The sequence below is a fragment of the Plodia interpunctella genome, chromosome 1 (genome assembly GCF_027563975.2).
Source record: "Plodia interpunctella isolate USDA-ARS_2022_Savannah chromosome 1, ilPloInte3.2, whole genome shotgun sequence".
Lineage (NCBI taxonomy): Eukaryota > Metazoa > Arthropoda > Insecta > Lepidoptera > Pyralidae > Plodia > Plodia interpunctella.
Window position 1 is genome coordinate 2,806,053 of NC_071294.1, and position 27,768 is coordinate 2,833,820.

General features: G+C 34.1%; 1 protein-coding gene across 1 annotated transcript in view; it reads right to left on the reverse strand.

The window, feature by feature from the left end:
* LOC128671291 (homeobox protein aristaless-like) overlaps positions 1–27,316 on the reverse strand; it is a 63,599-nt gene extending 36,283 nt beyond the window's left edge. Inside the window, exon 1 of the mRNA XM_053747645.2 lies at positions 26,783–27,316. Coding sequence (XP_053603620.1) covers positions 26,783–27,023 — 241 coding nt within the window. The 5' untranslated portion in view covers positions 27,024–27,316. The remainder of the gene's footprint in view (positions 1–26,782) is intronic.
* Between the last annotated feature and the right edge of the window lie 452 nt (positions 27,317–27,768).

A 27,768-nucleotide genomic window follows, 5' to 3' on the forward strand; every position in this document is an offset into this window, starting at 1 on the left:
TAACAAAACTCTCGTTATGCCTAGTAGGAGCTGGCTAAATGAGAAGAGAGTAGTATAGGTCTCTATAATATTATAATCACCTTGTTAGAACCACTAAACAAAACCACTCGCGTTGCGTGACGCGCTGGCTCGCGACGATCCAGAGAGGAGCCTCCAAATTGCTGCCTATCAGCGGCGCCTACGACAAATTACGTCAGCCTGAAGACCTTTAAACGCTGGACTGAATATGTCTTTGATTATGGCAGGGGATTATCGATATGGGTTTATTTCATTTTACATACTACTTGATGTGACGTTCGATAGGTAAAACCTTTACCTATTATTGACTTTTAGTTACGAATATTTCTGTTTCTTCTACTCAAAAACTATTCAGGTCAAAAACAAAAATACAAATATAAAAAAGGCATCCGTAAGATACCTTTGCTGTGGTATATGTGTAAGATTTACACATATACACATAATTATCATACCTGTTTCAAATGGGGGTAGGCAGAAACTAGAGGTTTTCACTTGCCGCGATTCTAACAAATCTTAACCGCCTCCTTTCCATTCCCACACAATTGGTTTGGTCGGTTCACTTATTTTTTACCATAGTAAGGCAAACAAGTATGCGAGTCGCCTGATGGTAAGCAAATACTGCAATATCCATTGACACTAGCTTCCCGATGAAAGTTGGTGTTGCCGATTTTTAATATGGAATAACAAAGGTTCATCATCATCATCATCTGCAGCCCTCCGTGACCCACTGCTGGGTGTAGGCCTCCTTCCGTCTCCGCCAACCATCTCTATCCTGGTCAATCCATCCAGATTATACTAATGCAAATTTTAAGAAAACTGGTTTTTATTGATGATTTATATTTAGTATACCTATTTATGACCTTGAAATGATGTAAAAAATGTGTTGGTTTGAGATTTTTAATTATCGAACGTATAAAATTTAAATTTAATAAATATTAGTTTAATGATACTGTCTAGCAAGTATGCATTTAATAGTCAACGGGTCGTCGTTCGGTCACAAAAGCCAGCTTATCATAAAACGTTAGCTTGTGTTAGTTGCTTGTTCGTCGCTGCTTTTAATTTCGTGTGGTTTTTGTTACGTCCTCATTTTAGGGTTATCTCGGTAGGCTGCGTGCCTCTGTCACATATTTTTGTCTGGTATACTTTTTGTTTTTGTGTCTGTTGAAAGTGCCCGTTCTGCGGATTGTGGAGGTTTAAAATTGTTAGTTTTCTTTATGCGATAAATTTAAGAAGGAGAAAAGAACCGGGGAAAGACATTGGAAAAGTTTTGATAAATACAAACATCATAAAAATAAATATAATAATAAGATTGACGAATCTTCACAAATGCATCTCAATCATCAACTTATCATCTTATAAATAAATAATAAATTAAAATAAATCCTTCGTTGAGATACGATGGCACTAAATGACAGGCACACATCAAAAAAGGGCGAACACAATTATAACATATTAATCGCTTAAATACGGAGCATTTTGACATCGGAATTTGACCAATGTCAAGATTGTATTAGCCATTACCAGGCGCCCTTTAAGGGCATATAAAGAAATGCCAATAAATGTGAAATGCGTGGGAATGGATACTGAAGGGTATTGGCATAATTTAATGATTAACCGGAATTAAAAGAATTCGCAGTACAGGCCCCACGCAAGCTCAGTTTTTGAGACTCATGTTTCGCGAACCAATTTAATCGAACTGTATTTTTTAGATGACAAGCTCGAATTGTTGTCATACAAGCTTACAATAAAATCAGTATCAGAAAAGATCATTCATCTTGCCGGCAAAGAAGTCTTTCTTGGCTTATATATAAGGTTCTTATATAATATACAATTCAATAGAGCCTGGAGCCGTAGTACAGTCAGCAGCACATCAAGTTACCCTGCATGAACATATGGCGCGGTAATAGCGGCGACTTTGCAATGAATTTGGATAGTGTGGATTTGATGTGCTGTTGACTGTACTTACCTAAATTCAGCTGTCACGTTATGTACAACGATGTATGATGACGATCAATACATTGATGTAAAAATTAAATTAATAAAATGTAATATAAATGTAATTATAAAGACGCGAGAAAAGAGCCTAGTTAGAGTAGTAGAATCAACAGCGCTTAAATCTAGATTCATTGCAAAATCACCACACCGCAGCATAAACGTCCATGTGGGGTAAATATATATGTATATTAACGGTTTCCTTCTATCCTATAGACCGTTTACCGTATGCCTTTGCAATATTTAATCGATCGCATGTCAAGTTTGATATGCAGTTGATTGTACTTTATGGCCATACTAAATGAATTCTAATAAATAAATTTAATAGTAAAATTGACATAATCAGTGTTTAATCTTAACCAACGTATAACTTCATAAAGTTTCCAGGTGTAAACTACATTTCCCTCAGGAAATTTATTTTATATAACCTAGTAATTTAATGTCCCATTCAGGATCAGTTCCATTAGCGAGACGGCTATTGTCATAATAAATAATTTTAAGACGCCATAACTTTTCGTAGTGCGGCGATAATAGACAATAATAAATCTTTTTAATGCAGTTGCATAATTTGCTTTCTTGTCTCCACCTGACAGGTTATGCATGCCGGCTGAAACATGTTCATAAACTTATCTTGAAGATAAATATTTATTTAGTTAAGGAAGACTTCTAGCTAAAATAAGCGTAGAATGTAACTAGAAAACAGAAAGTCTCTTTACATTTTGACTTAGTACACAAACACACACAAATATATATATATATATATATACTTATATATATAGGTATACCTATGTATATATAGTTAGCTATATAATGATTAATTAAGGTTACTGGAGTGCATTTTGTGACTTATTTGTTAGTTATAAATAAAAAAAAAAGTTACAGCGGAAATAAAAAACGAAATCCTACAAAGCTTATTTTATTTACTAATATTATTCATTTCATTGAGAAACAAACATAAACATTTGTCATCTAGACATAAAACTTAGTTGCCTTTAAAAAACTACAGGCTTAATAAATTTTGAATATTGACACACAACTTACCAGTAACAAATGACGTGCAAGCTGTAAAGTCAAGAACTATCACTAAATCTTACAAAGTATAAACACTCAATTCCAGAAGAAATTACCGGCTAATTACAAAACAAGCTATTAAATGAAAACATCAATTAATTAGAAGAGGAGAGGCGAGCGGGCGCGAGGCTGCTGCTCTCACAACTGGTTTGTACCAGCGACCGCCGCATGCCTCATCCATAATTCAAATAAAACATGGGGCCCAGACCCCGCCCCTGTGGGACACCGGCCAATGGCATCAAAAACCGGCACAGTCAACAACTCCGCCTGCTATAAACTTATTTCCCCACCTTTCCTAGACTAAATTAACCCTATTCAATTTAACAAATAAATTAATACACGCCAATGTTATTATCCGAAGCGTGGTCGTAGCTATCGAAAGCCAAGTCTAAATTGCTCGTGGGCGCCGATTGATGGCCCGTGATACTCAATTAATAGCTTCGTGATTTCCATGATCACGACTGCTTACATCTTTAGGCTACGACAATATAAATTTAAAAATAACCTAATTGATAAATAGATTTTCTTGGAAAATGTCGGCCGGTTTCAACGCCCCAGTGTTCTTGGAAGCGGATAATCAATTCCAGTTCTTACGGCTACCAACAAAAAGTGGTCGTAGCGGAGTACAGTAGCAGATTTATTTTAATCCTATATTAGTTTGGCAAATCACTGAATTTGGCACAAATTACCATCCTAATGATGAAGCCTACAAAGGTATAAGCGGAAATTCTAAGCATTATTGCTTTATCACTGGCAATATTTCACGTGTAAGTAATTTGACGTGCAGATAAAAATGGGATGTTTATTTTGGCGTCGCGTCGGGTCAGCTACGGCCAGTCACGAGCTTGCCCACTTTATGCACATTAACTAATTTATTTCGGAGATTTTGAAGTGACGTCTGATTTGGTCTGCCTGATAAAGTGATTTTGATTGTAAAAGGATTTTCGTCCTATTAAGTTTTGTATAGTTTTAAAGTTTATTTGGTAAGAATATGAAGCACCAGGAATAAAAACGGATTATGCCTACGAACTTATATTATCATGAACTTATATTATACTAAATTATCATCTTTAGCTGCACAAAAGAGTTCCAGTTGCCAATTATTTTCTTGCGTAAAGCCTTTCATTATTGTCAATAGTAATTCCTTTCAAAGCTGCATTTTTTCGGTTACATTGTTTGTTGGTACAATTTGTCAGTTTGTTGTCCCTTTGGGCCCACCGCTAGACGGTGCAAAAAATTGGCTCCCTTTCGGAAGTTGCTAATGACAAGGCGCCATGGGTAGCTTTGGTCGTTTTTTATTTTGTCTGTGGCGTGAATTACAAGCAGAACCAGAGGAACCTAATCTTTGATCGGAAGCTTTGTAGCGATATTCACTCTTCCAATAATAGTTTTAAGGATGGCATTAACTTTTGATGTGAGTCCAAGATTGGGTTCGTCTTTATTGTGGTCACAATGTTGACGACACGTGTCGGACAGTGGTCGTGGATTCGGCACTTAATAACAGAGTGGATTCATCCCACGGTGTGGTCCGGAAGTCAAGATTGTCATCATGAGGTGTTTTGGAAACATTTTCATTTCGTTGTCCGGTCATTTGATCTCTATTAGATGACAACCAGAATGATTTCACAACCGTAATTTCTATAGCATAATGTAAAACTATCAAACTTGAATTTGTGTTAAGTTTAGAAAATTGTTCGTAATTTATTTTGGTAGTCAATTTAAAACTGTATTTCTGTTTGATGTTGCATCAAGCACATTAATGTTTCCCTAAAATTGGGCACAATAAAACATAATTTCTCATTATTTGAATCACGTTATGCGATAAAACTTATACGTGTAAATAGACAATAAACAGTAGACGATTGTGGCACGCCACGAAATTAGTCCGAAACGATTACACAGATAAACATCTTGCGTTCATAATTGTTATTTTTATTGTCGTTAGCTCCGTAAATTTAGTTACATGAACGCCTCGTTTTATTACCGTCGAGCTAACCCCAACGCGGCTCGCACTTGCCGAACATGATAATTTCATTTTCCAAATTACATTTCAGATTGGTATCTCTGTAACGTCAGCCATATCCTGACTGGGTTTGGGTAACGACATGAACAAATAAAATTGACCGTTACCGAGTTACGAGCGGCTAACTCTTTTTGTTGTTGAAGGAAAAAAGTTCTATTTACTTTAAGCGTCACTAAATGAAGCCGGTTTGATAGAGAAGGTAGTCTAGGTGCGCGGGCGCACGCTCGCGTAGCCGCGCCCCGCGCCGCCTGCCGCCCGCTACCGTTCCGCTAAACAAACTTCATGCAGCGCCAAATCGATTCGGCTCGATCGCATCTTCGCATCTCGCCGCCTAATAATACTAAATTACTTTTTTATCGACCTTCGAGATATTGTTAGCGTATCGACTATGAAATTATATAGTCGATCAATATTATTGTTTCCGCTGCGCTCTCAGGATTTAGCTAAGAAAATTTGTTAACTCACAAATTCATTATGTCCGAATTTGTTCTGCTTTGTTTCTGTTGAACATCTTTGTCTACAAAATTGGCGTAGTCGAATCCTTTTAATGTTAACGGTAGATAAGTTCTGGTGAATTTGTTGAAAAAAATTAATTTTCGTTGTATAATATAAGTCAGTTAGGGCATAGCGAAATGTGTTTATTAAAGTTTTTTTAAGGCAGGCGAAAATGATTCAATGTTCTTTTGGAAGGTTAATTACCTGGAAATTAGAATCGAGAGTTCATTGTACTCAAGTTTAAACGATTACTGAAAGGACGGAAAGACAGCGTGGATAAAAAGCAAGATGGTGGTTAGGCTATAGTGAGCGTCAATTTCAATGGTCATTGAGTAATGGAAATGGAGCGCGCAGGAGTCCCGCGGACACGAGCCGCGGCTGCAGGCAGTCGTTGACAACATTCGGGCTCGATATAATTTGTAGATAGAAAATTAAAAATATTGTTACATTTGAATCAATTAGGGATTTATTTATACACATATTATGACATTAGGCAGATACTAGAAAAGTACCTATACTAAATTAGGAAGGTTAATTAGTTGATTTTCTCTTTACCAAAACCCATACTAAGTAGGTACTTATTACACTTTTCACTTTGAAAATCTCTGTTCGATTAGAAGGAATACTTATTGAGAGGAATTGAGTGAACACTAATATTATCGAAATATATATTTATCATGTTATAATGGACGATTTTCTTCATTCTTTACTTGAACTGCGATTTGACCCCAATGCTAATGTAAAAATCATAAATCAGCAAATCTATTGCATTTATTAATAAATAATTTTATCATAAACATGTCTACAAAATAGATTTACCTTAATTTTAATTCTAAAATATTTATTGATGTATATCATTAAATTCGCCCAATAAATACTTATAATTTTTTGCATTAAGAAATTAAATTTGTCACAACATTTTGTGATAAATTTAATTTTATGATTCGATTAAAGTGTGGATGATTTTAAATTTTAAATTTATAAAAAAAAAACTACACAATTTACGTTTTACATACCTACATAAAAAACTCTATTGAATGAGTACAAGACAATTCGAGTTCAAGAAATGTTATCATCTCCTGCGCAATCATTTGGAAATACAAATACATTTCACATTAGAGCGACAACTGGCCATCAAGAGAAATCGATAAAGAAATAATTCCATTTGAGGTTTCCTCCTCTCTCGGTACCTCAAGTTGGTGGTTTTTGTGCGCGCGCGCCGGATGCGGTTTGCGCCGCATCTTCATGTCTATTAGAGTGTCTGTTTGTCCGTCTTATTGATTCAATGGCTTTTCTATCACGTCATTATTTGCTATCTTTGTAAATGTGATTGGGTTTCGTTCTTCTCGGGAAATAGCAAAAAAATTGCAAGCATCCTGAAGTAAGTTAGGCAGTTTAGCAACAGTTTGTGATTAGGGCAATAAGAACTGTTTTCCAGTTGAAATTAATTTATCTGAAATGAAATTAATTATTAAAATCCAAAATGGTTACCTATGCCAAGCTATATATATATCTATCCCCGATATTTCAATACCTAAGAAAAATTTGCATGTGGGATATTTTACTACTTCAAATTGTTGGGGTTTAGCGATTATTGGAGTTTTAAATAAACAGGTTCATGGTAAGCGGCTTTATAAATATTACAAAGAATAAGAGATCTACTTCAATACCCAAACCGCATTTTCAATGGACATAATCTCACTTTTGTTGCCAAATTGCATTGAGAAGTACTAATGCAATTCTTTGTGCATGACAATGACAGTGGCTATTGGTAGGCTTAAAACTCATTGACATTATATTATTTGTAAAGCAAGAAATCTTAGCAGCGGTTGATAAAGCAGGTAAATACTTGACCAATTATTTGGAAACATTCACGAGTACAAAAAATAGAAAGAACAGGGTTATTATAGTATACTCGTAGGGACATATCTTTGAGAAAATTATCTAAATGAAAGTGGTCTGATGTAGATACTTATTGCTGTACAAATATTTTGTTTGTGATGTCCTTGTAAGCTATTCGAATTTCACCGTTTGTAAGACACTGTCTTCCTTACGAATGGGTAAAATGGCGGGTATCTGTTTCTTCATTTTCTTCACGTGTTGACGGCAGCTGGCAATGAGAAAATACTAAATCATAAAAAATTATATAATCTAATACTTTGTCACTTCGATGGCTTCATTTGTGACTGTCAAACGTAGTCAGCTATAACAGCAAAATAGAAAATATACCGAATCATAGTTTTTGGACTTAATGGATGAGTTATTATTTAAATAAGTAGAGATATTTGAACTAAGCTCGTAATTTTATATAATCAGGCTTAATCATATACTTAGGTGTTTTTTATACAAAATATTTTTTTTTATATTACAGCTAAGAAAAGCCTTCTTACTTTACTTTATAGAAATAGAGCAAAAAATTATCTAAATGTGCAATCTTACTTTCCTTAAACGCATCATATACTCGATGATGTCTCATGAACGGTAATGTCTATATAATTTCAAGTTAATTGCTTGCAGTAAATAACTTTATAATCCCGGTAGCCATTATATTTGTATCAACATTAGCACCCAGTACTGAAGACTCGAAGAGAGACGTGAGAAATTATTTTCGCTATGATCATGTGTAATTGTCTTAAATATATGAGCAATATTGTTTTTTAATCCATTGTGATGCTGAAGCGATGCAAAGAAGGCAGCTTAATTCATATGTGTAATTTTTTTATGTACTAAAATGTGTATTTCGTTATTCAATAAACATAAATACACTTAATAAAACATTAAGAAATATAATAATTTTTTTGTAAAAGCAAATATTAGTTTAATACACAGTCCCGTCTCATGTCTGATTACAAGGGCCCAACAACCTCTGCAGCATTGCCCAGTTGGATGAAATCCTTTATACCAGATAATAATTTATTTATTGTATGGTGTCATATGAGTTATAGTTAAAAGTTATATTTTCAGGTTTTATTTAAGTGTTTTTAATTGCATGATTTGAATAAGTTTTGAAGATGGAATTTAAACGGCCAAAAGAAGGTGGACAAAAATGGAATGGAAAAATATAAAAGTGCAAAAAAAAATGCTAACAGTAGATTAGGTCAAGAGTCGAGTGAACAAAAGGTATGCTAACGATACTTTTGAACAAACGTTATTTTTTAAACTACATTACAGTTTTTATCATGTAGTGAACGAAGCGAAGTGAAGCAAAGGCCTTATGACTGACATTGATGTCGGTATAAATGGTATAATCAAAGAAAATCCATCATTAACCAATAAAACAAAGGAAAGCAATGTCAGTCCATCAAATGAAAGAATGTAATTAAAATACGCTATACCCATGTATTTCAGAGCATGCGTGAAATTAAATGCGAAAAAGGTATTTATGAAGTGATCACAAATAGCAATTAATATTTTACGATAACATTAGAAAAAGAAATAATTGTTGTGAAAGAAATGAAAAATATATTGATAGTTGGTGAGTTAATTCCAAACGAATACGTTTTTTACTAGGATCAAAGAAACATTTACGCTGTATTTAGCGGAACTGCGTCCTATCAAGTTACCTACACTTTATTTTCTATCATTATTTCTGATCTTTATCTTTGTACTTTTTATTCATTTCTTTATAAGGTTGCGCAGAACACAATGGTAGGTTACTAATATGCTAAACAACGTACATTGTCGATGTGTAATTTTTTTTCCAATTGATAAAATAGGCAATTCACTTTTCAAAAATATTGCAATGCAATATTTATGCACAATTATCGTCTCTACACACAACATGACATTTTTATTAAACCTACAAACATTCTAAAACGCCTAGGTTCCCCTCAAGGCTCCTTACTCGGTCCAGTGACATTTTAATTAACATTAATGCTCCACTTTTGTTTCGTAGAAAGTTAATGTGGTCACAACATAATCAGGAGTCAGGAGCTTGAGTAATGGGTCATTTGGGGCCCCCACAGCGACGAAATTGGGTTATTTCGTGAAGAAAAATTACTCACGATTATCATGTAACAGCTTATTTAGCTAGCGTTGTTTGTAAACTGTTCCGTTTATTCAACTGGGGCATGTGTTATGATGAGACAGGTTTTGCGTTCATGTGCATTTAAATTTTAATCACTTTGGAATGTTAAGCCCGTAAATTAAGTGCGTAAATTGAAAGGTTGAAAAATGAAATAAAGTTGCTCTTTTTATTTTGATGCACAACTTTTATTTTTAAGCTATTTAGACAAGCTACTGTAACATTAGGTCATCTGTTGTCCTTTAAGCAGTAACTATTATATAAAACATGGTATACATAAGTGATTATTGTTATTTATAAAAATCATATCATTACTAACAATTTCTCCTCAATAAAACGCAATCCTAATATTATTACGTTATCGTACTTTATTACCAATACATCATTTGTTATTAGGTTTGTAAGCATCATTACTAATGTATACTACATTATGTGATTACCAATCACCAAACATTTCAGCTTTATTGCCGTTACAGTCGTCAATTACTGAATCGAGTTTGATCTAGTTATTACTGGAAATAACTTCTAACGAGCGCCGTCGAACAATTTGGACAACATTAATCTAATAACAATCCTACAGACAAGTTTGTGGTTACGTCGATCGTAGATTGGTCATGTTAATCTTCAATTGGATTTTAATTGCATTGCTCAAAGATAGGCATATTTTAGATGCTTCTCAGGCATGTAAATTTAGATAAGTATTATGTATATTTTCATCCTCACTAGCTATTTTAATGTCGCCACTGCTAAGGGATGTGATATGACTGACAAAGCAGATACAAAGATCAAGGATATGTTTACTTGTCTATGCATTGAGTGCCAGAATAGACTTTAAACATCAGACCTAGGTACTACATATTTAAACTTTCGCAACTTTTTAAAACAGTGATTATTGAGCACATTGCAGAGCAATAGAGAATTAATGATTTGATTTGATAATTAGTGTGTGTGTGTATACTAAGTTCATATCAGTGTAGTATTTTCTACGTTTCTCTCTAAACTTGTCATTAAACATGTCCTCACTGAACTCCTCACGGCAATTTCAGCAATCAACATTTGAATTGTTATCAATGAACACTGCAGTAGTTAGCTCAGCCATTTTGAAAGAAACGTAAGATCAATTTGAAGCATTAACTCAACAAGGTGAGTTGATTACCAAAATTCAGCAGCCAACTAGACCAGAAGCCGGAGTTTAATCGTCGGTTACTGAACCAACTAATGACGTTTTAATACGGGCGGGTTGTCCCGCAAAGCAATTTGGGACACAAAAAAAACATTTGCCCGCACACTGTGTGGGCTTAATGTTAAACTAATTATTGACATCGCCTTTTCAAGGGTTAAATATTAAAAAATAACGTGGCATTTTGCAGACGTTGATGTATTCGGATCGGATGCGATGGATGTTTTGGAAGCGCTTTGAATATTAATGACTGAGAATAACTTTATGTCAAATTTGGAACGTGACTCAAGAGAAGATCTTGAAATTGAAAAATGCCTACGACTGTTTTCACTTAAATGAAGATGACTTTAAGATGTGTATTACTCTGTTTCTTCCGCCTTTACGCTTTCAATCAAGTGCAGTTGGAACTAGTAATTGATGTATCTCTCTGTCATCTGAGCGTTTTTTCAGTTCGTTCTTCAGCCGTGGAGTGTCGGAGTTCAAACCACTTAGCACTCGATGCATATCCTATACAAGAGGAACAATATTTGCATGTAAGTATAAATTTGTGATATTACGTTCGTATATTTCAGCTCACTCTTTTTTATAAATCACCAAGTCTTTATCTTTATTGGAATTGACAGAGCCAATAATGGCGAAACCCAAGAGGCTTTCAACGTAGTTGAGAATAAATAGTTACATAATTTTTTATGAATGTCACCGGGAACAGGAAAAGTTGAGAGAAGGAGGGGAAGAAGAGACACAATTACACCTATAACTATAGAGTTTGTAAATGTCATCAAATACTATTTTATGCCAGTCGAAGCACATGGGTGACCTGGCAACATGTGTGAACTAATTGATTTTGATTACTGGTTTCATTGGACCCGTCGCTTCACGCGCGTCAGAAAGGGTTGTCCTAATTTTTTGGTAATCATCTTTGAATTATGTTTCCGAATTCATTTAGTTGCGTAATTTACCACGCTCCTTGTTTGCTGGACAGGTAGCAGATGGTGATGATGCAGCATTTTAATATACTTATTTTGCTGAATTTGCTGAATAGAATCAATTCTTGCCAGACTAAGAAATCCACCAATCCTGATAATACTATTAATGCGAAAGTCTATATTATTAAAGAAGCGGATTTCCGAGGCACAGCTAGTAAATTTTGAGTATCTGAAAGTTTCTGATGTACTCAGGGTACAGATTTTTTCTTTTTTGCTGGATAGGTGTGCCCAACTCTTGCTTTGTTGAACAATATTGTTCAAATCTTTATTAAAATTCAAAATCAACATCGGCCATTTTAATTTTTTCCATTAAAATTTTGCACGATATAAGATATTCATCGGCGTTTATTGCACAAATCGCCTCAAGTGCTACTACTCGCTTCTAATTACCACAAAGAAACTCAAATAGCAACACATCATTAAGCATAAAGATTTCCATAATTTCCACACAGTTATCAGCCAGCACAGACGCAGGCAAACCTCGTCAGACGATTAGCGGGTTCCGGCCATTTCCCGAACAAGATGCAACATTAGTAGATAAGAAAAAAATAAAATAAAAACAAACAGAACATGGGTAATTTGCCAGCTAATGACTTGCCTTATCTCGCTAATTAAAATACGATTTGGCATGAAGACTGCTCGATTGTCACCTGAACTGATGGATATCTTGTCTAGGATTTTTTTCTTGACAATTAATGATGTTATTAATGAATGTATCATTAGCGAAGACATCAAGGTGTCCCAGTTTTTAAGCGATTGTTTCTGCTCTCATGAAAATGTGAAAGAATTCATAGTAAATCAAAATCTTTATATGTGAACAGGGACTGAATCAACAATAGCGATATACAAGTTCAATTATAAATATAATGTACTTATGTTAATTATGCTGTGCACATTTTTCGTTTTGTTCGTGTTAAAATATACTAACGGCACACTTACTTATATTGAAAATTGCTGGAAAACACTTCGGAGAGGAAATATGCAAAAGCGGATTAATTTTCAGCCAATCTACATGCTCTTTACATTTAAAGTCATACTGTATAATTATTTATTTCAAAATTCTGCAAACGAAGCTGGCCATCTACAAACCAAGGCTAAACAAGGTGAGATGTTCGTTATTCAAACGAATTAAAAAATATATTATGAAAGTTAATAATTTTTCTGGCTCACTGATTGCCTTTATATTTAATCGCTAATATATTTTTTATTCACTAATAAAACTTTTGTTTCAGTGACAGTTCGTTGTGTTGATTGTTTTCCAGTTGGAATTTCTCACGCAGAAACAAAAACAATTTCGCTCACACATTTCTATATTGATTAACGGGTAATGAAATTTATTAGTGGCTTCGGTTGATTTATACCATTTACACACGAGCTCGTTGGCGCAGAAATTAATGCATTTGTATGAAGTCGACATTATTTCTTTACGCAGAATTGTTTTTAATTGGAACAAATTAAGCTTGTCTCGTACGTAATGTAAGTTGGTAATAGAAAGAGGCAAGCAATAATTTAAGTGAAAATTCCCACTAAATATCCAACCTATAACAGTCACAAAATCGTGAGGTCGTGCGGTTTACTACATTATATGACGTAAAAAGTTTTTTTTAACCTAGGTCTCACTGCTGGGCAAAGAGAGGCCTTCACTATTCTAGATCTAATATGGTTTTCCACTAAGCAGGTAAACATAAGTACCTATCTTGTGTAAACCTTCAGAACTGTCCAATTATAGAAGCTTCTTAGTTGTTCATTCTTAACGGAGTAAGTCGTAATATAGATCGGTTTTATCGGACTTGGCTGCTACTTTAGCGATGGCTTTTCATTTATTATTTCCTAGACATTCAATTGATAGAAAAGTAAAGAAGCTAGATGAACTGAACTAAAGAAATTGAACTAAAAATATTGAAATGGCGACACATCCACTATAAAACATGACAAGGAGCCAGCGATAACGATGACTCATGCACCTTCATTTAAGAGGACGCATTCCAGAAAATCGTAAAATACAACTTCCCTTATCACGTAAGTAGGACACGAGTAGCCCTATAACTCGGCCATCATTTTACGATATGCATACAAAACGCTTCAGTGCTTTGTTTTTCTTTTTTTTTTTTCTTATTTCCATCCGTGGGGCCGCGCGTGCGTCCTAATGGGTCGCCGTGATAACTCTCACTTTTAAATCCTTTTATTTCATGTCACCCTGTAAAAATACCTTTTTCTTTTCAATTGATTGTCAACCCTAAAGATCAGAGGATACAGGCGAAGGTCACTTGGCCAAAATTTGTACTTTTAAATTCCAGAATGGTAAGTCATTTGTAAAGTTATCAGCACTTTATTTAGTGGTAACATTTGTAAAGGTTTGTTTTCGATTCTTTACGTTTGTTTGGATGGTTGGGATGTTCTGAATTCTTCGAATAGAACACTGGCAGGATTTTATGTTATTTACAAAAAAAAAAACCGATGTAATTTGCAAAATGAACTATTAACTATTATTTTTTGTTTTTTATTTAAAATTGACTATTTTACTACTCAAATCAGATACTTTTTCTCATATCAATAACAAAAATTTGTATGGCGCTTGTTATCTTCCACAAACTGTGGAGTCAAAAAGCATTCGTAATATACTGTAACTAAAATAAAAATAATAAATTAGAATAATTATTAAAACTGATCCATTAAAATCATATGTCATTCTAGTATTTAGATTATTTAAAAAACCTATATTATTTTATTTTTTAAATGTCCCACTGCTGAGCAAAGGCCTCCTCTTTCAGTAGTGGGACACTTAAATAGGTTATTAAAAAAAAACAATCAAATAACCAATTTATTATTACATACATTATATGGCATTACAAGAATCAAAATTTGTTTAATTATATTACAAGTTATATCGTGTTATAAAACTTTTTAGTGTTGTATAGCTTTTGAATAATGAAAAAGAATACTAAGACACTTCAAAAATAAACTCTGTCATACAAACATTTTTAATTTCTTTTAATATCTTAATATTCGTTATCAGCACGAGGAGCTCTAGAATTTAAAGGAATTTAAGCAGATATATTTTTGTTGTCACTATCGCTGTGTATTTTATAAAGATTTTGTGGTTTTCTTTCGAATAAACTCGGAGTTCGAGACTAAACAAAAAGGACTCGAAGATGTCATCTGGAGATCAGTTAAATGGATCAAGTCTACGTTCTCTCGCGGGGATCACTTCACTAAAAGGGCGAGATGGATATGCGATTTGGAAATTCCGCATGAGCATGTATTTAAAACATGAAAATCTGTGGAATTGTATAAGGGGTTATCCAGAAGGTGACAGTACTCCAATAAATGTGAAAGAAAGAGATGATGAGATCACTTTGGCCAAGATATGCTTGACTTTGGATGGCCCAGCCATCACAAACGTCAGGAAATGTAAAAGTGCTCAAGAAGCATGGAGAGCTTTAGCAGCGGCTTACGAGGATAAATCCTTGGGACGTAGGTTAGCATTGGAGCGGAAGTTGTACAGGTACATTTTAAGTGATTTTGATTGTATGGAAATGTACATAAATGCCGTGATGTCTACTTGTCAGGATTTAGCAGATATAGGCAAAGAGATTGAGGATACATCTTTAGCAGCGATACTACTAGGAGGTTTGACAGCCAGATATGACCCTCTAGTAATGGCACTCGAGAATACTACGATTCAGATTACGAGCGAATATGTCAGAGGGAAATTGTTAACAGAATTTTCAAGGACATCTGTAACTGAAATGATAGAACCTGATACTGCTATGAGTGTTCAATGTAAGAAGCGCAATAAGAAAAAGGAGATAATTTGCTTTAACTGCAAGAAGCCAGGTCATAAGAAACCAGACTGTCCAATTTTGAAAAAGAAACGGGAAGGAGAAGAAAAAGTCAGATCTTCGAATTTACTTTGTGCTTTCAATGGACATACAGTAGGGGAAATCAACAAAGATAAATGGTATGTAGATTCTGGAGCGAGTGCGCATATGTCCGGTCGGTCAGATTGGATGGAAAATATTAGAGATTTTCCAATAACTGAAATAACCATTGCAAATGGAGAGACTTTATTGAGTGCCGGAGTAGGTAATGTTCCTATTACCACTAATTCTAACTCAAGACGTGGTATTAAAGAAGTAAAGAACATTTCTAATGTAGTATTAGTTCCTAACTTAGCTACTAATTTAATTTCCGTTAAGAAAGCAGTCGAAAACGGATTTACTGTTCTTTTTAATCAAAAAGGTTGTACATTTTTTGATGCTCTTACTTTTTCTTACACAGGTGATGCTATGTTGCATGGGTCCTGTAATGGTGGATTGTACTCCTTAGATTGTACTGTAAGTCTTCCCAAACAGTTATCAGCGTTCGAAGTACAGTGTGATGTATCAAATTTTCGTTTATGGCACAAACGACTTGGTCACTTATGCCGAATAGGATTACATACATTAAAAGATAGTAATGTTGGCGTAGAGTATAAAAACGTTGATAAAGAGCCCTGCATAGCGTGTATACAAGGTAAACAGGCTAGGAAACCTTTTAAACCCATAAAATACCGCAAAGCAACATCTAAGTTAGAATTAATTTTTTCCGACCTCATGGGACCTTTCCAGGTAGAGTCATTTCAGGGTAATAAATATACTCTAACTTTTATTGACGATTTTACACGTATGGTTTTTATTTATTTTATTTCTTCGAAAAGTGAGGTGAAAAATAAATTTTGCGCTTTTAAGGCCATGATAGAACGTGAGACAGGGATGAAAGTCAAAACTTTACGGACTGATAACGGTACTGAGTACGTTAATAAAGAGTTATCAGACTATTTAGAAAAGGAGGGAATTAGACACCAAACTACGGTTGTATTCAGCCCACAACAAAACGGTGTTTCTGAAAGAACAAATAGAAGTATAGTAGAAAAGGCACGTTGTATGCTTTCAGATAGTTCTTTGCCTAAAAGTTATTGGCAAGATGCTGTACAGGCTGCGGTTTATTTGAAAAATCGTTGTCCGCATGCAAAGCTGGACGGCAAAACGCCTTTTGAGGCTTGGTATGGTAATAGTCCTAATTTATCTCATTTGAAGGTATTCGGTTGCCGAGCAATGGTGAAGGTTCCAGATTTTCATAGAAAGAAATTGGATCCTAAGGCGCAGGAATGCATTTTTGTTGGATATTCAGAAGATCCACGAAGTTATTATTTCGGAAACCAAGTTGTCCTAGAAAGTTAATAAAAGCTAGAGACATCGTTTTCTTTGAAAATGTGTTCTCAGACTTGGAAGTTCAAGAGACAGAATCCCATCCTTCAACATCAGTTGATGTATTTTTTTTAGATACGCCGAGTAGTCACACAAGAAGTCGAATTTCATCAGAAGAAAATTCTGTGGGTGTTATATCTTCGCGACAGGAGCCTGAAGTGGATCTTCATCAAGTAAATGATCCAAATACTTCAGAATTTTTTACTGCTGATGATATTTCTGATGAAGATGATTCAGGAAATCAGACAGTAATTTCTCCTGAAGAACGATATCCACTCAGAAATCGTTTGGCTAGACGTGATGATGCTCATATTGTCAGCCATACAGGTGACATTGATGAACCCCAGAGTTTCAAGGAGGCTATAGAGTCTGGAGATAATTTTCAGTGGCGATCAGCAATGGAGACTGAGTACAACTCACTGATTAAAAACAAAACCTGGACATTAGTAGAAAGACCAAATAAAAGGGTTGTGCCTTGCAAGTGGGTGTTCAAGATCAAAAGAGATTTGGATGGAGCAATTGTCAAATATAAAGCAAGACTAGTTGCAAAAGGTTTCAGTCAAGTTTGTGGTATTGACTACAATGAAACTTTTTCGCCAGTAGTACGCAATTCATCTCTCCGTACGCTGATAGCATTGGCGGCAGAAATGGATTTGAAGATGCATCATTTAGATGTAGATACTGCATTTCTAAATGGCGATTTGGAAGAAGAAGTATACATGCAGCAGCCTGAGGGATTTTCTGAACAAGGGGCAGAAGGGAAAGTATGTCTGCTCAGAAAATCGATTTACGGATTGAAGCAGGCGGCTCGTGCTTGGAACATAAAATTGCACCAAACTTTATCTTCTGTAGGTTTTACACAAACTTCTTCGGAACCTTGTATTTATTTGAAAAAGGTTGGTAATGAAACCATAATTATTGCGGTCTACGTTGATGACATAATTATTTTTTATAAAGAAAATATATCATTAGACAAAGTCAAAAGTGACTTAATGAAGTATTTTTCATTGAAAGACTTAGGCCCATTATCTTATTGTTTAGGTTTAAATATAAATAAATCCATTCAAGGGGAAATATTTTTAAATCAGAAAACGTATATTGAAAATGTGTTGAGTCGATTTAACATGACGCAATGCAAAGCAGTTTCAACACCTTTGAATAACAACAAATTAGAGAAGAGTAAAGGTAATAGCGATTCTTCTTATCCTTACCAAAACTTAATTGGTTGTTTAATGTACCTCGCGGTTAATACTAGACCTGATATTGCGTATGCAATTAGTTATCTTAGCCAGTTCAACAACTGTTTTGATAAATCGCACTGGTTGGCAGCTAAAAGGGTTTTACAGTACTTGAGAGGTACATCGGATTTCTGTATTGTTTACAGAAAAACTGGCAAATATTTGGTAGGTTTAACGGATGCAGATTGGGCAAATTGCATAAGTGACCGGAAGTCATACACTGGATACTATTTTGTACTTGCAGGGGGTCCAATTAGTTGGGAATGCAAAAAACAACCAACGGTTGCTCTCTCTTCGACAGAGGCAGAGTACATGGCTTTATGTAGTGCTGCAAAGGAAGGCGTATTCTTACGCAGGTTAGTATGTGACATAACTGGTAGGTTTGATACATTGACACTGTACAACGATAGTCAGAGCGCTCAAAAGATTGTGCACAATCCCGTCCATCATAGCAGGACAAAACATATCGATACAAAGTATCATTTTATCCGTGAAAAGATTTCTGAAGGAATAATAGATGTAAAATTTCTAGCTTCGGATAAAATGAGTGCCGACATTCTGACTAAGCCTTTGAGGCGAATAGCACATGTCAGGTGTATAAAGGATATGGGTTTTATAAATAGATTTTAATTTCTATTTATATTTCTTTATATTCTTATAGCTATATCGGTTATTTTGTATCATTTTTCAGATTTTTTCTGTACGTTTTGATTCTTTTTCATTAAAGGGGAAATATGTTATAAAACTTTTTAGTGTTGTATAGCTTTTGAATAATGAAAAAGAATACTAAGACACTTCAAAAATAAACTCTGTCATACAAACATTTTTAATTTCTTTTAATATCTTAATATATCGTAACATTTGCAAGTCCACAGGTAACAAAACTACACGTAGAATTTCTCTATGAAATGAGGTAATTTCATAGAGAAATTCTACATAGCTCCATAGTTAATACATCCATGCTAGCTGTAATTACGAGGCCCTATTTGCATAATATGCTCATTATAACATTTATGTTTACGCCTCTCCATGCCAATAAACTGTGCTTCGTTATTAACTATAAAACAGGAAATTTATCAAAAGCAACCTGGCCCTTTTTTCACGTGCGATTTACAATACCAGTCGCGGTAGACCCCTTTATTTCTGAATCACGAGCTACGATAAATGACGCCATCTTTGCGCGGGGGGTCAATTGAAAATGGTTTTATTATCCCTGAACATTTTCTCATTATTATTAAAATTAATTTGTAAGTGTATATGTCGATAGTACATCTAAAAAGGAATTTAACTGTTACACATAATATCCTAACTAATAATATAAATGCGAAAGTAAGTTTGATTGTTTGTTACCTCTACACGCATTACTAATCTACTAAATCTTCTTGAAATTTTGCATAGGTACATTATGTAGTATGAAGTATAGACAAGGACGGTAGATACCTTTCTTTCCGGAAAATTAAGAAGTAAAAAAATTTTTCTTATCTTTAAATTGTAATTGCCGAGAAATTGAATTGCATTAGTCTAATCAATAAATGTTTTAATTAGTATTCCTCTACAGGTAGAGAAATAAGATTGGATTATAGATAACAAATGATTTAAGTGTATGTAACTTATATAAGTTAGGAAATTGGATTCACCACGTATATTACTTAGTTTTACTTCATATTTTTGTTACATTAACGCATTAGAAACAACTGTTAGGATGAAAAACCTTGTTGTAATCGCGACACAAGAATGTGTGGCTACTCACGTTGTTTAACCTAGATTGCAGGGAAAAAAAGAATTATTGATTGATTGATTGACCTAAAACTACGGCGACTTTTGTCACATACGTTTGATTGCATCGCGTCATGATGCCTAGCCGCTTTCGTTGCTCACCTAAGACACCGTATCAGGGTGTTGCGAGTGCGTCACGATGTCGACCACTTCACCTGTTCCTAATGATTAATAGGAGACAACGCATTTTTGTGTGCAATTATGCAGTTGCACTGAAACGAGTGAATTATTGCAGATGCCACGTGATGCGGGTTATATGCATGTTAACTATTTGTTCATTCAATTGTCATTATTTTGAATAACTTGTTATTTTTTGCGTTCCGTAAATTTGTAATTATATTATATCGGCAATATAGGGTCCCCGCCCTATATTGCCGATATAATTACAAATACTAAAAAACAGATTGATTCAATTTTTGTAGGTATCAATGTAAATCCATAATGGCCGCAGTTACGAAACGGCGGTTATTAAAAAATATATTTTTTTTTAAAATACTATAAAAATTGTATTTTTGGAGACTTTGTTTCATTTAAATGAACTGCAGGAGGATAGATACAATTTTCACCACCTGCTGCACCAAGGGCTAAGTAGGTATATTTTGTAATTAATTATTACTGATGTTTGTGTACAAAAAAGCATAGCATATTCTCTATTCCGTTTCCGCAATCATACGTACTTAAACTTAAAGTAAGGTTCAGATAAGCATTTATCACGACACCAAAATTATATAAAGAAAGAATGTGAGGAAATCAACAAAGAATTTAGCACCTATTACTGAGGCATAGGGGACTTTATTAACACGCTTGTCGGTATTAGTTGGCCTATATAACTTGGCGGTTTTAATAACTATATTATTTATTTAATTTCCGTTGAATTCATATTTGGCATATCACGCAAAGTAATCATGTATGATATTAGTTTAATTATATTATATGTAAAAACTACTAACATGCATCCGTGCATGCATTAAGTAATAGAAATAACCGACTTGTCCTTACAGAGATTTTATTTATTTACTACGAGATTTTGCCCGCGGTATCGCCCGTATGATACGTATGTATAATTTTTCTGCGAAAGCGAAACAAACATGATTTCTATACAAAATTTCACTCCCCCAAGATAGTCATTTGAGTGTTTTTTTTATGTAGCCTATGTTTGTACGGGTACTTTAGCTATATGCCTACTAAATGTCATCAAAATCGGTTTAGCTGTGAAAGCAAAACAGACAGATAGATAGACTTTCGCATTTATAATATTAAAAGTATGAATGTTTTTGTATCAGTTTTTAGACAATTATTATACAAAAAAATGAATAGTGTCACAGGCCGGAAAACTCCAATTTTCCGAACAGAAAAAAAAATAAACCATAAAATTCTTTATTTGAAAATTGTACCTACATAAAAATTACCGCAAATTTCAACGAAGTTTTCCGTACTGCGCACCAATAAGAATAGACCGTTCCTAAACCGTTGTGTGCTAATGGAATTGGTGCGCGGCATACCTTTTTCAACGTACCCTACGTAATTATATAGGGCTTATAAATATAAAATATCTAGTGTTGCTAATGTACTTAAAAAAGTTATTAACTGGGCAATTAACTTGTCGAATGGTCGAATGGAGTTTCAAAACACGCTAAAAACTTAGTGTTCAGGTCACATCCCATATCATAGCGACGTTAGTGTTAAAAAAATATTAATATTCATTACTCCTTTTTACGATCGTCCGGACGAGAAGATAATAAAGTTTCATAGTTGTACACGTCTTATATTAGCTGATAATGCTAAATGGTGAGGCCAGTTTTTGTTACAATACTTTGTTGCTAGCAAGCCAGTTGGTGATCCCACATTATAAATACGCGATGTATTTTAAAATGGAAAATTCAAGTTATAATTTTTACGATTGTCAATTTCGATGACACAGCAAAAAACTATAGTATTAAAAAATCGATAGAGATTTATTTTTGGTCACCAGCTGTATTTTGTCAATCAAGACATCCAAAACTATTGAGGACATGGTAAAAGATAAAAGACAAAAGTCGTGTGGTATAGGGAGGTAAAATCTATGTCAGGAAACAGAATTCCATAGATAAGAAACTCGTTTTTTAATCTTAAATGATGATGATAATATGAAAGTAGGTACTTAATTAGATTTGAATAACGCTCAGTAAAATCTTACCCAATCAAACGGTACAGCATAAAGTTAATTGACCGACACAATACACCTGTACTGCTTGATAATACTCAACCCTTGTATTGAATTACTGGTTCTCAAACTGCGTCAAACTCCAATTTAGTCCCGGAAGCGCCTGGTTAGGGGTGCGTGACGTCATCGGCTGGCACGGTGAGGGTACGATGATTAAAAAAAATAAGATTAGTCGGTGCAATGACCTTTTTTATGAAAGATTAATTGTGTACGAAATATGGTGTAAGTTGGTTGCGCATTTTAATTATATATGATGGTACATGTAACATAGTATCTGATTATATCATCGCTCATTGATGAAACCCAATGTTATACATACGCTTTTCTTATTTTCACTAAGCTAAAGGAACAATACTCAAATAATAATACTCAAATTCTATACTTTCACATACACTCAATTACATATTAAACTCTTAAAAATTGCTACTAAAGCAGTAATGCATCCGTGAAAGTTTACCTAGGTTTATATACATACATATAACTAAGATAGATTCGGCCATTTTGTATGTTGCAACCAAAACTCACAGGGCTATTCTGGGCTCGGTTACTTGATGTTGTTTGCATAAACACTTGCATTTGTTAATTGTTTTTGTTGACAATATTGTTATTAATTACAAAAATTGTAGAAGACCAAGCATTTCTAACATAAGTTTATTTTTTTCCTTAAATGTAATCCTCAAAAATGTGTTGAGAAATATAGAACAATTTTATTCAATTTTGTTCTTGTATAATCGCATGCCTGTTTAAAATACCTACACCGGCAACACTGAACATGATTTTATCTACACAAACAAGTGCATGTGCAACAAAGTAAAAAAAATAAGGTATTAACAACACCCTAGTACATTTAGTAGAATAAGTTGTAACACTAATTGCATTCGAAGTATCGTTAAATACATATAAAACTTTACGAGCGTCGTGAAAATACTGTCAAGCAAATTATTTTAATTGCTGGCAACATTGTAATTCGTATTCATGTGTTGGCAATAAAACCACAATAAAATCAAAGTTGGAATAATACTGCGCACGATTCACTATTTAGCTAGATTTAATGAATTGTTGTTATCTATTTTAAATTGTTGCCAGTATCATTGTAAATATTTTGTTTTTCACTATCATCTGGGGGCACGGCAGCGCCCCCGCAAGTCGAAAAGGCACAACCGTATTATCCTTTTCTCGAAGCAATTCAGGCTAATTTATTCTTTCCCAATAACTTCATTGTGGATAAAACAGGAAGACTGCATTTTCAGTAATTAAGCAGGTAAAACACTGTAAATTTCAAATTTCATTCAATTTGAACCAGTGGTAAAAGAATTTTAACTTGCTCAAGTTTCTTGATTTGAAACTTAGACTAAGACCGATCATCAAAAGTCTAAGGCACTTCTAGCAGACATAGAAGCTTCAAATTTATATAGTATCGTATATAGATAGACTTGGCCATCGCATGAAAACACAATGTATCTTACAATACATATTATGTTTAGTCTATGGCGCCCCACGCGATCGAAACTCTCGTTTCCAAAACATATGACATAATGAATTCCAACATGGCTCTGGGGGCATTTAAACTTGTCAATAAACCGAGAAGTGGAGACGGGATCTACTGCAACCAATTCACTAATACTCTTGTTCGCCATTTAAATTTCAGGACCATTAATTTCTTATAGATACTCACCTAAATCATCCCACATTGGAAGGACTTTGGTGAGAAAACAGGTTGATGCCCGTATATATCTAAACAATCTAATCATGCGATGGCCAAGTCGATCTATTTATTTAAAACCTAAGAGATTTTTAATATTGATATGATAATAACTTGCGTAATAACATAAGACAGAAGGTCCCTTAAGTAGGGAGAGAGAGTCCCTTAAGTAGACTAAATAAATTAATCGACTTGGTAACATGGATCTCACAACTTTTTACGGTATAAAAACTGAGCTGCGAGACTTGGGTTTTTTACAGCATGTTTTTGATGGAATTTATTTATTCACATAGATTTATTTATTCACATAGAAGTATACGAAGCGAGAAGTAAGTATATACCCTTCGAGCCAGAAGATAATAATGACAATTGAACAACAATAGGATCGCAGTCAGAGCGGGCCGTGCGTGATCTGAGGGGTCAATAAGTTTGTTATTGCTGTTTCCAGGCTGTTCCAGCTCAAGTTATTAGCGCGAACGAACTTCAGTTGGATGACAGTTGAACCTCAATCATCATGTGAGCATTATTGCAAGTTTAATTATACCTACTGTCAATGTCAGTTATTATATAATATAAGTTTTAATATATAATCTTCAAAAAGTTTGAGAGCCGCTGCGTGAAACATAGAAATCTGAAAATACAGTAGCCGAAATGGTCTTTGAGACATTTAAGATAACAAATATTTAACGATACGACAAACAAAAATTATTTAATAATAGTTACAAACAAATTTTTTACAAAGTTTTAACAAATATTTAATAATAGTTACGATTTCAAACAGTGCTATAGATTTAACTATAAAAATTAATCGGCAGATCATCGCTGATTTGTAAGTATTTTTAATTTCTAGTGGTATTACGAAATCCTTACCAATAAATATCGTTTTATACTAACATATACATACTCATATTCTAAATGCGAAAGTATGTCTTTCTGTCTGTCACGTTTTATGGCTAAACCGCTCGGCCGATATTTATGAAATTTTGAATAGATATAGTTCAGAACTCGAGATTACTATAGGAGATACTCGAGATTAACATAGGCGAGACTATCATAATCTCTGAAGCTGCAAGCAACAGTATTATTATGTTTTTAAGTATACATTCGGATCATAGTATACCACCACGTGCACTCATTGATCAATTGAACACACTTCCGTCCATTTATCATGTACCCAGATTCCCAGATTTCCCGATATTCCCATAGGAAATACTTCTTGATAAACATAAATTAAATAATATAAAGCGTTTTTGTACACAATCGCGTGATAGATAGATAATTATAAAACTGAAGAATATTAATTAAATAATAAATTATAATAATTTTATATCATTTCTTGCTAGTAGGTATATACCTATAATTAAAAAAACATAAATAAATGATAAATGGCTATGATAAATAATTAGTGTTGTCATGAAACGATGATATAATTAAAAAAACGAAATTTAGGTATTTTTGTAATTTAAAAAATCATATAATAACACATATGCTTCTATTTTGTTTTCTGATAATATTCAGACATCTACTTACTTACTAAATAACTAATTAACCCATGTTTATTCTATTATTATAGTTTTATTATTTATTAACTAATAAATAATAAAACTATTATTAATTTCAACTATATCTAATTTTTTGCACAATAGGATAGTTGCCAGCTGAATGTTACTATAAATCAAAATTGATCAATAGAAGTGACATTTGATTATCGTGTTTCATTATGTGAATGCATTTAATACATGAGTATTATACGATATTATAGGTAAATATTCGGTTTATTCACTCTCTGACTGCACGAGTCAAAAATATATATACAGGGTTACTGGTATCAAACGCAAAATCTCCTAAAGACTACTTGGGTACATCAATTTTTTTTTCATATAAAAAAATACAATCAAATATTTGCGATTCTACACATCTTAACACTATGCCAAGCAACACGAAACAATACAGTAGCATTATGTAGCGGAATCGAACATAGAGTTAACGTTTTATACAAACGACATTAAAACTAATAAAAAAAGGATTTTTTGTTTTTATTACGTTTAGACAAAAGTCGTAGAACAAAAGATGTTTGTCTCTACGTACCTTATGCGCCTTTAGAAGGTTATGCGTTAGATACCAGTACCCTATATAGTAATTTTTTTTAAATTCACAGTTACCATGCCATTGTCAAATAAATATGCCATATGCCATGCAAAAAACGGTTTTATCTATATTATCTATCTATCACATTGTCGAGTAAATATGGAATCTGTCACTCTTATAGAGATACAAAAATGTTTTTTTTATTTGCTCAAAAATACATAATATGTATATAGTTTTCTGAATACGTAGATATTTATGTAAAGTTTGATTGCTTCTAATTTGATTTCTCTTTCCAATGATATTTATTTATTTAGTGTAGCAGTTGTACGCCGAATGAAGTTAGTCTTTTTTAATATTGTTGTTTTCGCAAATAAAAACAATACCGTATACATTATTATGTGAATGTAAATCAATGAAACAAATGTTAAATTATTCTTATTATACTAAGTTGTAAAATATAGTACTTTCGAAGAAATATCTGTTTCGTATATCATATAGATAGTAATTGTATTATTTTTAAAACATCCAATGGTATGCAATGCAAGTCTCAACTAACTATGGGGCTAAGTCAATCTGTGTGATTGGTCCGTATTTTTGTGATGGATAAAAATTTTAAACTCGCGTCAGGACACGTGACCTCGAAAAATTTGTAAGACGTCAAAAAGGCATAACATTTCAAGTTTTCACTTCTGCCGGCACTCCTGGAGTGCAACCCTTTTTTTATTTTTAAAACTTACCATCGCTGACATTCACGTTCCCGTCGGAACTCGGTCGGTCAGAATCTTCGGCGCCAACCAAATTCCGAATGCTGAACGAGTTGGCTTTCCGCACCGGGGGCACTTCCGCGGTGACGCTCGTGACGTCATTACCGCTTTCCGTTCCGTTCACTAGTTCACGGCACATCTGCTCCGTTCCGTTTATGTGTACCGAATCCTGCGGGATCCCCTCTCCGTCTCCCCGCCGAGTAGTCAAGTCCATTTTCACTAAAGTTGCCAGCACTAAATTTTGAACTTAGAATCCTTTTCACTGACATCATTTCACAGAGAGTTTGGCAAATAAATTAAAATTAGAATTCATTTTTTTTAACTTCCTAAAATGTCAGTCGCCAGGAATTTAGTTTGAGCAAAAAAAATTGCACATTTTCGTGTAATCAAATTTAGCATATAGTCCAATAAGAGACGAAATTGTCATAGTGATAAATGTGATTTAAATACGGATTTCGCCGACGGGTTGGCGATTCGCGTGGTCCGGTAGACACGCGCCAAGACCGCGATGAGGATTGCGACTGGTCCTCTTTCCTCCCGCGGCCGCGGAATCGCGCGGCCCTCCCTACGCCTCTGAGGCGGAGTGACCCGCCCACTTTCCGGCCGACTAATTGCTGGAATCTCGCGACTTTTTAGTCGACAATTACCGCAGACTGGCGACTTTTTTCCCGCCAATCGATTTGGTTTAATGAGCCGTAATTGCTCATTGATATGATAGGCACTGTTAGCCTGAGCTTTCGAAGCTTGTTGTGTTGTAATGACTACTAATAATGTGTGCGATCTGGACTTTAATTTACAGTGCTTTCTGTTTTTAAATAAATTGCACACCTTGGTGCAACGATGGTAATTTATTTGCATGTTTTTAACAAAAATAAATAAGCTTATTTTTAATGCCTATCTAAGATGCGGTTTTATTTATTATTGCGTGTTATCTAAACCTCAAATGAATCATAAAATGT